The sequence below is a fragment of the Mesoplodon densirostris genome, chromosome 4 (assembly GCF_025265405.1).
Source record: "Mesoplodon densirostris isolate mMesDen1 chromosome 4, mMesDen1 primary haplotype, whole genome shotgun sequence".
NCBI classification, from domain to species: Eukaryota; Metazoa; Chordata; class Mammalia; order Artiodactyla; family Ziphiidae; genus Mesoplodon; species Mesoplodon densirostris.
The window spans coordinates 150,931,526-150,946,880 of NC_082664.1; the positions used below are offsets into that span (position 1 = coordinate 150,931,526).

Genomic DNA, 15,355 nt, shown 5'->3' on the forward strand with positions numbered 1-15,355 from the left:
CCCCACCTCGGGTACTCAGTGAATCAAAGACATTCTCTGCAAGTGGGTTAAGATGCCTGACTCTTCCCATCTCAAGGGAGACAGGCTGCTGCTAATAACACAGAATGTTGCAAGGCAATGAACTGCTTGGAATCAAGAGGTGCAGTGGGACCGTGCAGCAGCTGGGGCTTGCCTCAACCCTCTTTTCCTGCCTCCTAAGCCACTGAGTGTTATGAGAAAGGGATAACCCTGAGGTAATCCGGGGGAGACTGGCAAACAGCATGCCCTAGGACGGTTGGGGAATCCAGGACAGGCTGGACCTTGGAGCAGTAAGAGCCCTTGCTTGGTCCACCATCTGAGGCCCTCTCCTGGTTGTAAGAAGGGGATGTTGAGCATCTGGCAGCATGTGTGTGAGTTGTGGGATGCTCCACATGCTCACGTCATAGTATACCCAGAGCCATTCCTACACATTCCAAAGGAACCACCTGATCACACTCAGTGTCGACACTCCAGGAGCTCACCATAAAAGCACAGTTCAAAAATGATTCCTGTCCCAAGCTGAGTTCAGCTAACTTCTACTAGAGAAGGATGACTTAAGGACATGCTAACCATGCCTTCCAAAAATAGGTGTCAGCTGGAATGCCAACTCCAGTAGTGGCTGCCCTGGAGAGCTGTGTTAAGAATGATTCTGAGGCCTAGTTTGGGCAAAGTGGGAAGGAGGGCTCTGATCACTTAGGGATTACTCTCAAAATGGGAAATGGGGTTGCAGCAGCTTGAGTAACATAAACCTGCTATTTTTGCTCTAGTCTCCCTAATGAGTTTCTCAGCTGAAGATTATACCACCACCTCTGTCCCCATCTCATCCCTTGAAACTGACTGGAAATATGGAGAAGTGTTTTTGGAGGTTGCAACGACTGGGAAGCACTGCTAGCATTTAATGAGCAGGGGCCAGGGATGCTAGAAATCTTATATTAGGCCCGTATGACAGAAAGTATGGTCTTACCTATGCCAGTAGGGCCCCCATTATGAACTCCGTAAGTTTCACTCAATTATTCCTTTCAGTTAGATTACCAAAAAGTCTCATCCTTAAAGCATATGATTTTAACTTCCAAAGAACTGTCTTTACAAAACACCAAGGTAATAGGGTTATTCTACCAGCTTTAATCTCAAATCATTGGAAGCAATGGCCTCGTGAAGAACATTGGGGTGTCTTATGACATTTAATATGCCAGATAAAGGCACCTTACAGAGAGATGCAAAAGGAATTCCTCTTTGAGCTGAATGCTAGGAAAACATGAGCTCCAATGAATTGATACCATTTTCCTTCACTGCGCAATGAGAACTCTGCAGCTCATCATCTCTGTCTTGGTCTTGAGTCTCCACCAGGAAACTCACAGGTAAATGTAATGCTAGAACTTCTAGTTCTTCTCCCCTGCTTAACATCTTCTCTGTTTCTTTGTTTTTGTTTTTTTCTTTGGCCGTGCCGTGAAACATGCGGGATCCTAGTTCCCCAACCAGGGATCAAACCCACGTCCCTTGCGGTGGGAGCACAGAGTCTTAACCACCGGACCACCCGGGAAGTCCCCATCTTATCTGTATTTTAATGGATCTATTGCAAATGCAAGTTTTTGTGAGTTAAATGCCCGTTCTTTTAGGAAGTGGCCAGGGTTAAACAATGAAGAAAGGGAATGAAAGCTATGATTAAAACTCATGAAGCCAGGGAGCATGAAGGCAGTGTGCCATGTGCCATGTGACTGCAGGGTAAGCGACGTTCCTCTGTCATCTCTCTTTTTCCCAAGTATGGACAGATGGAATTGCACACAGATGCATAATACATAAGGCTCCTCCAATTTCCAGAAAGGTACCCTTCTCTTGGTCCTACCTTTTGCCCCTCCATACCCTTCCCTACCAAGAATCCTTGCCTATAGGCTGGCATCACTGGACTCCTCCTGGTTGGGTTGATGGCCTCAGCCAGGCAAGACTCATACCTTGATGTGGCCCCCAAAGGTGTCGAAGTCAAAGAAGTTGCAGATGTGGTTGCTGTAGGGGTAGCATTCATCCTCCATCTCCCCCATCACCACGATATTCCGGCTCAGGAGCCCAACCTCGGCCCGCATGTCCACACCATCCACCTCCTCCCCCATGTGCAGGTACATTGGTTTCCCTAGGGCAGAAAGGAGGGAAAGTGGGAAATCAGAGGTACTGTGTGTGCCCACTGTCTTCCAGGGCCCTGCCAGGTGCTGCTTACATGGTGCATGGTGGTCCCCGTGGCCCCGAGTCCCATTTTGTAGAAGAATGAAGCCCAGGGAGGTGAGATTACTTGCCTGAATGAAGAGGCAGGATTCACAGGCATGCATGCTTATGTCTGAAGCCCATGGCAAAAATGACTATTTGTCCCTCAGTTTCTGTCCCCTCTTCTTGCTTGTCCGTACTAGAATCTTCTATTTTAGCTAGACACAAGGCTCCCCGGGACAACCACGTTTCCCAGCCTCCCTGCAGGTCAGTGTGGTCATAGGGTAGCAGAAGGAATGTGTGCACCCTTCAGGTGCCTCCTGCTCTCCCACAGGGCTGGGATATGGACGCTGTTGGTGGGCCAGCCTCGCCCATGTGGGTGCGAACATACCCTGGAGATGGCAGAGCAACGTGAGAGAAGAAACCTGGTCTCTGGATGACCCCACAGAGCTCACGCGCTGGACCGCCTACCAGTTGGGAGTCTTACAGGCACAAAACAAACCCTCTCTTTAAAGCCAATGCTTTAAAGCAGTGCAAATCCATATTCTGCTGAAGTAGGCAAATCTATGTTCTACTTTCCTCAACCTCCTGTAGAGTGTGTGTCTACAACTGAATTTTCTAGAAAGAACTAGATTGGAGCTTCTGTGTCCAGCACTGCCGGGCTCTGGAGGCCACTGTGGTAGCATATAGAGCAATGAAAGAGAGCTTGCACCCCACTCTGTGTCGACCTCACCACGAACTCCCTCCCTCCCGCTGGCCTTGGAGGAGAGGATGCTGTTTCTCTCTCATACCACTGACCTCAGCCCCAGCCCTGCCAATAAGCTCAAGAGCCTTGAATCCAATAGCCCTCCCCTTCTAGTAGCTTCATTTCATCCCTCATTTGGGTTCATGTTCTGTTTTGAGACTCGTCTAGACCTTCCTATCTTTATTTTTTTTCTTGATGTTATAATTTTTTTGAAGTTTATTTTTTTATTGGAGTATAGCTGCTTTACAATTAGGCCTTCCTATCTTTAAAAACTAACAATCATGGGCTTCCCTGGTGGCACAGTGGTTGAGAGTCCGCCCGCCAATGCAGGGGACATGGGTTCGTGCCCCAGTCCGGGAAGATCCCACATGCCGCGGAGCGGCTGGGCCCGTGAGCCTGTGTGTCCAGAGCCTGTGCTCCACAACGGGAGAGGCCACAACAGTGAGAGGTCCGCGTACCGCAAAAACAAAAAAAAAAAGAAAAAAAAAAAGAAAGGTGCAGGGTGACACGGGTTTGGAACTTTGGAACTGTCTTTGATCGTCGCCTCCACAACAATCCCAAATTCTTCTCTGGAATAAAGAGACCTCAGGCTGCCTCTAGCTTCAGCTGGTCCCTGAGACTGCTGACCTGACTCGTAGGTGCTCTCTCTTCTTTTTGAGGCTGCAGTGGTAGAGACAGCAACAACCTCTCGTGTTGATTCGCAGCCTGAACCACTTGGCTTTCACTTGACTTGAGCAACAGGGCACAGCTCAGCCCCGTGCCACCACTGGTGCCCACGTGCAAAGGCTGTGGTTATAAAATCCCTGAGCAGCACCCACTGATGGTGACCTCACCCTGCTCTCTCATCCCCAGGGAGGGCTGGCTTTTAAAGACTGTGTGTTGTTTTGGAATTCTGCAGGCTCAGGGAGATGGTGGTTTCTTTGAAGCATCTCAGTTTAAGATGTAGGACGAGTACACGGCAAAGCTGAGAAAATATTCCCTTTGGAATCGGTATTCGCCTCTTCTGGCTGCTGTAACAACTTACCACAAACTTAGTGGCTTAAAACAACAGAAATGTCTATTCTGATAGTCCTGGAGGTCAGAAGTCCAAAATCCGTTTCACCGGGTCAGCAGTCAGGGAGTCGCCAGGGCTGGTCCCGTCAGGGGCTCCAGGGGAGAACGCGTTCCTGGCCTCCTGCAGACCCTCGCAGCTGCCAGCACTCCTCGGCTGGTGGCCCCTTCCTCCAATCTGTTATGTCATCACATCTGACTCTGACCCTCCTGTATCCCTCCTTTTAAGGACCCTTTTTTTTTTTTTTTTGCGGTACGCCGGCCTCTCGCTGTTGTGGCCTCTCCCGTTGCGGAGCACAGGCTCCGGATGCGCAGGCTCAGCGGCCATGGCTCACGGGCCCAGCCACTCCGCAGCATGTGGGATCTTCCCGGACCGGGGCACGAACCCATGTCCCCTACATCAGCAGGCAGACTCTCAACCACTGCGCCACCAGGGAAGCCTAAGGACCCTTTTGACTCCACTGAACCCACCCAGATAATCCGGGTTCACCTCCCATCTCGTGAGCCTTAATCACATCTGCAAAGTCCCTTTTGCCACATAAGGTAACACATTCCCAGTTGCCAAAGATTAGCACATGGACATCTTTGAGGGCTGTTAGTCAGTCTATAACAGAGTCCTTCTTTTAAAAAGTCTCAGGTAATAAAAAAAATTAACTTTTCAAAGAGTCTATTTACTGGACTTTACTGTTATCCCCTGAGCCGAAGGTCTGTGTCCCCTGTCAAAGGAATGCCACGGATAGGGGCTGTCAGGCCTTCAGTCTCATCCAGGGTCCTGACATCAACCAGTGGAAAGAGTTTAAAACAAGTTCGTGCTGCAGGATACTGGTGCTTCATCCTCCAGCACATCCCACTGTGGCTTCTGGTTTGGGTCACAGGGCCATGAGTCTGTCCAGTTTTAAGGTCCAGAAGCAGAGTCCCCTCTAGCACCCATGCAGGAGCCTCTCTCCCATCCCTGGCTCGTCCTCTGCCCATTGGCTCTGGGACCTTTACAAGCAGCCAGTTACGAGGCCCTCGGGTTGGGGGGAGGCTAGGGTCTTCTGCAAAAAGAGCTTTGCCCTGGGTTCTGAGTGACCCCAGCTGGACAGAAAGCTGCACCCAGAGCAGCGTCTGATGCTGATAAGGAAAGAGACTCCCATGCATGCCAGCTTTGAACACCCAAAGTCCAGTGACTGATATACTGATATATTGATCACAATTGTATCTAAGGATAGACAGTCAGACCCGGAAGGACCCAGAATGGCTTTCTGCCATCACTTAGGCCAGCTCCCTAACTTCACATTTGAGGAAATGGAAGGCAGAAGGTGCTCAGGGCCGGCCTGGTGGAGACAGGGTGAGAATGCGGGGACACGCCCCCCAGGAAAGGATGCCCTTTCAAGCCCTTATGACTGGTGCTGGGGGCACTTTCTCTTCACCGCCAGGCTCTGGGTCTGGGACCCAGTGAGCGCCATGAGCCTGGACCTTCGCCATAAGCACATGAAACGTGACACCTGTCTTTCCAGCACCTCTTTACTCTCTGTGGACCCTTGACTCTGACTTCGAGGGCTGAGCATGTCACCTACATCCAGGCAGCAGTGATCTCTCATGACAGCCACTGGGGGTGCACTGCCTTCCCTCTCTCTCGGGGAGGACCTGCTGTCAGGGGGTAGTCAGCAGGCAGCCTCCAGTTCAGGAGCCACCTATGTCTGCTCCAAGGTCATGCTCTGCTTGGGTCCCTCCCAGTGACTAAAACACAGCCAAGATCCTGGAGCCCGGCCACTGCTTCCCCACGCAGGATCCCGAGAGGCAGGCTGTGCTTGGAGGCACCCCCTTTCCCTAGTCTCCCGAACCACCCAGCTCAGAACACTCCCTGCAGGTAAGTGGGTCAGTAGAAATGGATCCTTCTTTTTTCCCAGAGCTGGCCATCTTTCCCCAAGTACTTGCAGGCTCCTGGTCTTCCGGGCCTCATGCCTCTGGGCACGGTGGACCCAGACCTCTTCCTCACTAGTGGACCCCCCAATGAACGGCTCTCCTGGCAACACCCAGAAAAACTTCCAAAGGCTTCCTCAACCGAGCAAAGCCACCTGGGACCGTTCTTGAGGTGCAGAAGGAAGCACTGCCTGCCAGTGCCCTAGAGGCAGTTCAGAGGTGAACTTGCCAAAGCAAGTGATGGGGGCCTGAGGGTCTGGTCCCGAGAGGCACAGCATAGAGCATGCTTCCCAAAGGGATGTTCCCCCCAAGCTCCGCCACCCAGGGCTCAGCACGTTACAGAAGAGGTTACAGGGAGTAGCAAGCTCCGTCCTACCAGCCAGAGGCGCAGGAAAGGAGCTTCCCATGCAGCTCTGGGGGCACAGCAGCTGCCTAGCCGCCCGCAGGATGAACAGAGTAAAACCCAAACTCTGGTGGGCTTACCCGCCATCACTCCCACACGTCCCCTTCTGCTGCAGCCAGACCCGACCACCCATGATTCCCCGAGCGAGCTTCTGCTCATTTACATCTCAGAGCTTTTAATGAAGCTGCTCTCTCTAGCTGGGACAGCCTCCTCCATTTGTCCACGGAGCAAATCACTTTGTCCCTCAAGATCCAGCTGTGATGGCTCCTTCTCAGTGAAGTCTTCCCCGACTACCCTCAGCATGAGCCTTTGCATCTTGGGGTCTCCACAGTGCTTGGGAGAGCCAGGAAACCAGGCCAAGCCTCCCCATCTCTAGGCTATGCATCTCCAGATTTCCAACCATCCCTCAAAGTGTATGCATTTCAGAGTTCAGGAGGCTCCTCTCAATTTGTCAGCATCCCCCTGTAAAATATGGTGTCCAGGGACTTCCCTGGAGGTTCCAGTGTTTAAGACACTGAGCTTCCAATGCAGGCCGCGCGGGTTCGATCCCTGGTCGGGGACTAAGATCCCACATGCTGTGCGACGCGACAAAAAAAAAAAAAAAAAAAAAAAAGTGGTGTCCAGGCAGGGTGCTGGCTGACCAGAGGCTTCTGTTCCTGTGGGTGGCCAGAGGGCCTTCCTCAGGGATCCAGTCTCAACACAACTGGAGAGGTGGGACAGTGGATGCGGAGGACTGGGGCTCTGCAGCCAGGCTGTCCGGGTGGGATTCTGACTCAGATCATAGCCGTGAGTCCCTGAACACATTATTTAAGCTCCTGAACCTCAGACCCTTTATCTATACAATGGCGATAACAACAGCACACATCTGGAAAGGTAGTGGTTGTGAAATGAGGTAATCCATGGAGTGTGCCTGGAACAGCCCCAAGGGCATGGGAGGGGGCTAGTGTAACAGAAGTGACACATGCAGCTGTCCCCAAGTGAAGGCTGGAACCCAGGGCTCCCACCACTAGCTTCACGCCTGTAATGATGGGGAGTTGGAAGATAACAGGTTTGACAGCTTTCTTTGTTCCACGGGGGAAAGCAGCCAGGGGGTAGGGGTGACTTCCAGGTAGATGGACAACTGTGCTGATGAGACTCCTGGGAGCAGACTCAGTAAGACAGATTGAGAGCTGAAAGAATATTCCAGTCCCACCGCCTCCTTCCCCTATGTGGAGCTCCCTATCAGGATTTTACAAGCCTTACAGCCAGTTTATCTGTCCCGCTGCTGCCTTTACAGCCCACTCCCAGGCCACTATCCCAGGGAAGCTGTGCACCCCGCTTTCCCAGCATCCCATCCTGTCTGTGGAATTCTCCCACGCGGCCTTCACCCCTCCCTTCTGTCTCCAGGCTCTGATACAGGAAGGCCAACCAGGGGAAAGCAGACGTGGCCAAGCCAGATTTGTCCCGAATAATCCACAAGGGCCATGAGCACAGATGAGGGGTGGGGAAAGCGTGGGATGCAGAAGGACTCTGCACAGTTGCCCCGCACAGGAATAAAACATCGACCCTTCCAAGTGCTCATCCTACCGCTGGCCCGGTTCCACAATCCGCCCTCTTCCGAGCCCTCTCTACAGGGCAAGCGTGGTACTAAACACTCTGGGGTCGAGAAGGGTAAAACATCAAGGATCTTCCAGTGGGAGAAACAGACCCTTGTACGTGTGGCTCAGACCCAGCAGGGCTCAGGGTTTCTGCAGGAGGGGGCAGTGGGGTCTGCCCTTCTCAGACCACGAGGACAATCCCAGAGGGACTTAGGCTAGAGGGTCCCAGAAAGGCAAATTTAAACTACAGAGCTCCCAGATTCCTCCTCCAGTCCAGTCATCTTTGAGAGAAGATGTTGGGAACAGGGTCCCTCCTGAAGGAAGGATGAAGCAGAACGTATCACCTTCAAGCCAGACAGCTCTGAGTTTGAATCCTGGCTCAGATCGACCAAGTAGACTTGCTTGGTCTATACCAGCAGCCCTCACTAGAAAGTTCTGAGATGATGGAAATGGTCTATTCCGTCTTGTCCGATATGGTAGCCACTAGCCACGTGTGGCCAGTGAACTCTTGAAATCTGCCCTGCAGGACTGAGGAATGGAATGTTTAATTTTATTAGTTTCAGTTAAATTTATACGGCCACATGTGGCTGCTGACTACCATATTGGAAAGCATGAGTCTACACGTTTAATTTCCATGGACATCAGTTTCCTCATCTGTGTCATGGAGAAAACAGTAACACCCACCTTGTTAGGTTGTCACGAAGAGTGAGAAAGATGGTTTACGTAAAGTGCTTTAGCATATCAACAGAAACTCAAACTACGTTAATACTAATTAGTAGTAGTACTTAAAAGTGTGTGATGGGGGGCTTATAAACAAAGTGGGAAGTTGAGAATGAAAATAGGGTAGAAAATTGAGCGGATTTCTTTTTTCTTTTTTCTTTTTTTTTTTTACTGACGAAGGATGTATTTATTTTAAACTATTACATAAGATTCAGCTTAAGAATCATAAAGAGGAGATTTCTAATTGCCACGTCGGGAGGTGTTGAAAATCACACTGTGGTTGGCAAAACTTTGAAATATTTTTTTAGATGATTCACACATTTTCATGACTTTGTTACCCCCATCTGTTTCTCGTCAGAAAATCGTTATGCAAAAAGGCCTGTTTACTGGAATTTGGGGGCAGTGAGGAAGGAGGATCCAGGAGGGCTGCGTCCCTCTCTGCAGCCAGCCTGGGGAGAACACGAATTGGTAATTGGATGGGGGCACAGTTTTGGAAAAGAACAAAGCAGGTGGAGTCCCTGCTCCATGTCAATGGGGGATGGAGGGCCACAGAATGGGCTTGGAGCTGAAGAGGAGAAAGGTGAGCCTCCCTAGGACAGCCAGACAAACAGAAAGACACACACACACACACACACACACACACACACACCCTCACAGATACCCCTCCCTGGGGCTTTTCCAATGCTGTCCACCAGGGAGCACTGTTTTCATGTAAGCCCTAAAGCTTCTGAGCAAGATGGTCCCCTCTGAGCCTAGTAACTTTAAGGAGGGAGGGGCTCGGCAGGGTTGGGGAGCTGGTGGAGATACAGACACAGGCAGTCCTAAACCAAGGGCGTTTGGAGGGCCCTGAGGGGGATGCATCATCTTCTCCACTTACCCTTTCCTCCCTTGGTACTCAGGGCCCAGAGCAGCCCCATCTCACCCTCTGTCCAGCCTGCACAGCCCTCATGAAGCCCCTGGAACTGTTGGCCAAACATTTCCACCTGCAGCAATGCGCCATCACTCACACCCAAACCACGCCGCTGGGCGAGGCGGGCGTGCCCCAGTATCGCATGGTTTCCTCATTCTCAGGGTCACTCTTGGCACACACTGCTGCCCTATTAGGACCTGCTCAAGATGAAACTTCCCCTCCAGGCCTAGGGCGCTCAACACTGAGGTGCAGATGAGGGCCAGTGTGAACAAAGTGCCTCTCCCAGGGGTGCCCCTCCTCCTACCTACCTGCAGGCAAGGCCTTAAAGGCAAGCTTTCACCCTCCCAGAAGCCACAAGGGCAGCCCCAGCTCCATGGGTCACTTAACAGTAAGCAGTGTGGGCTTCCCTGGTGGTGCAGTGGTTGGGAGTCCGCCTGCCGATGCAGGGGACACGGGTTCGTGCCCCGGTCCGGGAGGATCCCACGTGCCGCGGAGCGGCTGGGCCCGTGAGCCATGGCCGTTGAGCCTGCGCGTCCGGAGCCTGTGCTCCGCAACGGGAGAGGCCACAGAAGTGAGAGGCCAGCGTACCGCAAAAAAAAAAAACAAAAAAAAAACAATGAGCAGTGACATCCCCTCAAACGGTCTGAATGCCATTCCTGACAAGAGTCCCAGAGGACACCTGGCATCCCAGAAGGCCTGTCCACATGTATTGTCCTCACGAGACACAGAAGACACCCAGTGAAGACCCAAGGGTCCAACACTCACTAGGAATTGCTTTGCTTGGTGCTGTCCTGTAAGTGGGGATCTAGGAAGTCTAATAAGCCATTGTACTCAGAAGAAAGCCCCGAGGTGCCATTTGGGGTCTCAGCTTCCTCCAGCCCCCTGTTTCCTTCTCAAGCTACCTGGGTCTTCTTCTGGAGCTGGAGCACTGCCTGCTCTTCCCGGCACAGGGTCTTTGCAGCCCCTCCCCTCTTTCCCGGTTACCTCTCTGCTCAATCATTAATTCCTCTGGGGAGTCTTCCGCGCCTTTGCCAAACCCCCCTTTCCGATGCTCCCATCAATCCCCCATCTTCCTCTTCCATAGCCTTTCTCACATTTGGGATTTTGTTTTTATTGGGATGATTCTTTGCTGGATATCCATTTCCACTGCTGCCTAAGGGCAGAGAACTTGTCTATGTGGTTCACCATGGCTTCCCAAAGCCTGGAGCATTGCCTGGCATAGAATATGTGCTCTTTGTTTGCTGAATACATGATGACCTGCTCCTTGCCACCTCCCTGTGGTGTCCTTGTGATGGAGGAGGGAGGAAGCCTGTCCAGTCTGAGGGTGGAGGAAGGGTGGGGCACGCGCATTCACAGGAAGAGCCTCCACACCCAGAAGCATCAGGACACGTAGACAACTGCAGGTCTGGCAGGCCTCGTGTGTCTGTTACTAATAATGACAGAAATGGCTTGTTTCTCTCCCTCTATAACTTCCTTTAAACTGCATGTCCCCAAAGAGAAGAATCGATAAGCTATAAAATATACAGGTTTCAACCACTGGCCTGGGGCTCCTGCCCCTTCCTTCCTTTCCATCGTTCAGTTCAGTTGCTAACCTACTGCACCTAATACTAACTCTAGTAACAGCTAACACTGATGGAGCACTTACCAGGTGCCAGGCACTATTTTAAGTATCTCTTTAACTCCTTTCATCTTCACAACAGCCCTTTGAAGTAGCTGTGATTATTATCTCCATTTTATACATGAGAAAACAGAGGCAAAGGGAAGTTACATAATTGTCTAACGTCCTTTGGCTAATAACTGCCATTCCTAGAACGTGAATCCTCTTCAAACTATTTCGCCTCTACCAAAAAAAAAAAAAAAAAGTCTTCCTCAAAATGTCTTCAGAAAATGTGACAAACGGCATGACCCTCCATCTAATGTGATAAATCAAACCACAAATAGCCACACACAGAGAGCATCTTTGCATCAAAGGGTTTCCAGGGTGACGGTTCACGTTGTTGTGCGGTATCCATCACATGAAAGCCCCTATGACAGATTCCCCAGTAGCCCAGAACTAAGGGAAAGTTGCCTCTCTTGGCTTCTGGTCACCTTCCTTGTGTTAGACAATATTAGTTAAGTAATTTGTGAAGTTCCTTTCTCTGCTCTGGCTGCCAGGAAGCTCAGAGATACATGTTATGGTCTATTTCAGTAGCTTCTGTTAATTTCATTTCCCACCCGCCTTTCTGCTGACTTTATTCTCCATCCATCAGTCTTTCATTACTTAGACAAGTATCTTTCACTCTGTTGTTCCCCCGCCCCACACCCGGGGAAAAAAGATCTACCTGGATTTGTGTCCATTCTAAGAGACTCCAAAACCTTTTTTGAAGAAGGTAGGCGTTTCAAACAAATTCTCATTTAAGGTATCATTGTTACCTGGTCAAGGAACCAATGTTGGGTCATCTCAGCCTCTGCCCACAAACAGCTGCCTCCTTCCCTTTCTCTCTCGCCACACCCACCACATCACCATCTCTGGAAACACTTACAGCCTTCCTTTTGCAGTTCTGACTCTAGAGTTGGTGCCCCAGGATCACAGCTGCAGCATTTGTGGACTGCCTCAGCTACATGCCCTCCAGGGTCCCCATCCCCATGAATAAAATAATGGCATTGGACTCCATCACAGGTTCTCACTTTTTTAAACCTTTGTGCCCCCAAATTCTTTCTCAAGCACACTTCCACTAGCCAAAAAGATTCTGTTGAATTTTACCTTTTGTAGTTTTATTTCCAAAATAATAGATATTCTGAATATATTGGTAACGCTTTCTCAATTCATAGTCTTCCTTCTACCCCCAAATTCTAATACTTCTCCAGGTGCAATGGTTCTGTGGCAGCCAATATTTTTTTAAAATTTTTATTGGGGTATAGTTGATTTACAGTGTTGTGTTAGTTTCAGGTGTACGGCAAAGTGATTCAGTTATGCATATACATATATCTACTCTTTTTTAGATTATTTTCCCCTATAGGCCATTACGGAGTTTTAATAGAGTTCCCTGTGCTATACAGTAGATCTTTATTAGCTATCCATTTTATATATAGTAGTGTGTATATGTTAATTCCAATCTTCCAAGTTATCCCTATCCCCTTTACCCCCTGGTAACCATAAGTTTGTTTTCTATATCTGTAACTCTCTTTGTTTTGTAGATAAGTTCATTTGTACCCTTTTTTTATAGATTCCACATATAGCAGCTGATGTTTTTAATGCCCAGTATTGATTCTCCTTTCTCTGGTAATACATCCCAAGTTTCCTTTGGGGAGTGACTCTGTCCATGCAATGAAGTCTTAGAAGGACAGTCACTGAAGGTGCCCTAGCCAGAGGGTGAGCACATGAGACACCAGCCCAAGCAGTGCCATCTCCCTGGAAGGTAACTTTTTTTTTTTTTTGCGGTATGCGGGCCTCTCACTGTTGTGGCCTCCCCCGCTGCGGAGCACAGGCTCCGGACGCGCAGGCTCCGGACGCGCAGGCTCAGCGGCCATGGCTCACGGGCCCAGCCGCTCCGCGGCATATGGGATCCTCCCAGACCAGGGCACGAACCCGTATCCCCTGCATCGGCAGGCGGACTCTCAACCACTTGCGCCACCAGGGAGGCCCTGGAAGGTAACTTTTGAGCACCATGTCCCAGGATGTGCAAACAGTGATGCCTTAAGGATGCTGCCCATTCGTTCCTGCTACCCAGACCCCTGAAGCTGCCCTGTTCCTAGTCCTTTATTGCAGCTTGGCCACGCAGCTTTTACTTAGTTCTCTAAATTGAATAGCCTCAATGGATTCGTTTTTTTGTTTAAGATACTCAAGTTGGATTCTGTTGCTTACAACAAAGAACTCTAACTGATACATAACTCCCCCAACTAAGAATAATTGACCTGGACTATATTTGAGGTCTCTTTTACCTCTAACGATCTGTAATTCCAGTAACCTCACACAACATAAATGACAGGGCTTCGAGGTCAAGATTTAGGAGAAGAAAAAGGAAAATGTGAAAGCTACAGAAAGAAGAGATTTAAAATTTTGTGGTAGGTTAATTATTGTCTAGCAAATGTTCATTCCCTCCCTTCTATCTTAATGGGAAAAATAGAGTTTCCCATTCATGTTGAGTTGGACCATGTGATCTGTTTTGGTCAATGGAAAGTGGGTGTCAAAGAGTGCTAGTTCTGAGTGCAAGGCCTTAAGAGTCCTCCCATGTTTCGGTTCACTTCTCCCCTGTGAGAAGAGTATGTCCTGGGAAGAATGAGACTCACATGGAGCTGACCTGAACCCAACTCTCAGCCTGGAGCCAAGTTTAGTGTAGAGAAGCTGAACCCTAGACAGCCTGTAGGTGCATGAATAAGAAATAAATGCTTGCCATGAAATTTTAAGGATTTTTTTGGTCATGCAGCATTATTATGGCAATAGCTGACTGAAACAAATTTGTTTTGATTTCAGTCAACTTTTAGCCTAACAATTTTCAGTTTCATCAGGCCTAGGGAGGGGTGAAGGAATGTCCTACCTGCTACTTTGACCTGCTTGGAGGCACAGGCTTTGCAGGGGAGCACCTGGAACTCTTCTGCCTGGTACATGGAGTAATCGGTACTGGCAATGACCAGGATATCTCCGGGCTTCCATGACTGCACATTGTCTTCCAGATTCAGGATGGTGCTGTTCACGTTGGTGTCGATGGTGACGGTGAGTTTTGGCCTCACTGTAACCCAAAACAGGAGAGATTGAGAGATAAAGCTTTGCTCCTGGCAAACTTCGGACTCCCCACCTCTTCCCTTCCCCTCCCTAAACCAGTAAATGCCAGGTTTGCCTATCCAAAACCCAAATCACCAGGCTCACCCCATCCAAGTCTTGGTACAGGTTTTTTGAAGTCAACAAAAACCCTACCAGAAAAGAGCCATTCATTAACTCTGGGCAGGGGAATTTTCCACTAACTCCTTAGCTGGAGTTAAATGTGGCTGCCTCACCACACCCATTTTGCAAAAGATGTGAAACAAATATAGTCCCTCTCAACTCTTATTTTCAGTAGCTGTAAGCCTCCCCTCCAAAGAACTTCCATCCCTAATGACTGCCTTCTGGAGACGGCCAAGTGCCCCTGAGAACAAACCGACCATTTCCAATCCCTTCTAACGAGCACCTCGAGAACCGGGTTTAAAATAATAGCACCCAAAGAGGCCATGAGCTGCGTGTCTAAGAAGGGGAGAGCTGCAGGAAGGTCAGCTCTGACCACTGCACCCTGGTTTTCGTGGACTAGGCCCTTCCCCCCTTCCTGAAAGGCATGTGGGCAGGGTGGGGCTCTGATGGCTCCTGCCAACTCCGAGGACACTCCCACGGCTCCTGTGTCACAGAAGTGCTCTCCATCGCAAACTTGGCAGGAGCACGGGGTCACTGAGATGCCCAGAGGCAGCTGACCCAGCCATCGAAACTCCCAATGCATAGCTGGCAGCTCAAGGAACCGAGCCACGGTTGCATTTCTGTCCCCAGCAAGGAGCTGCTTACCAGGCTTCCCACAGAGGAACCGCACACGGTAACTCTGGCAGTCTTGGCCCTGGTCATAGCACACAAACCGATAATCCTGGCCTCTTTTGTAGACAACCTCGGTGGTGAGGTTAACTCCATCCACTGTAGTGGCCTGGGAACAGCGTGGAAATTGCAGAGCAAAGTCATTTCTTTTTGCAAAGAAGGAAGGTGATGATTAATGTTATAAACATATACGCACGAGTCTAAAATTGTTCCTGCTGCAAAACTTATTTACAATGGCCTTACATTGTTATTCTAACGTTTCCCCTTCTCGATTTTGTATAAGAAAGACAGCATGAAGTCACAG

At 49.9% G+C, this 15,355-nt stretch overlaps 1 protein-coding gene across 2 annotated transcripts in view; it reads right to left on the reverse strand.

The window, feature by feature from the left end:
• CEMIP (cell migration inducing hyaluronidase 1) overlaps positions 1-15,355 on the reverse strand; it is a 160,725-nt gene that overhangs the window by 38,237 nt on the left and 107,133 nt on the right. For both annotated transcript variants that reach the window (XM_060095364.1, XM_060095363.1), the window contains exons 10-12: positions 15,028-15,160; positions 14,039-14,230; positions 1,968-2,143 (exon numbers count right to left, since the gene is read on the reverse strand). In XM_060095364.1, coding sequence (XP_059951347.1) covers positions 1,968-2,143; positions 14,039-14,230; positions 15,028-15,160 — 501 coding nt within the window. The remainder of the gene's footprint in view (positions 1-1,967; positions 2,144-14,038; positions 14,231-15,027; positions 15,161-15,355) is intronic.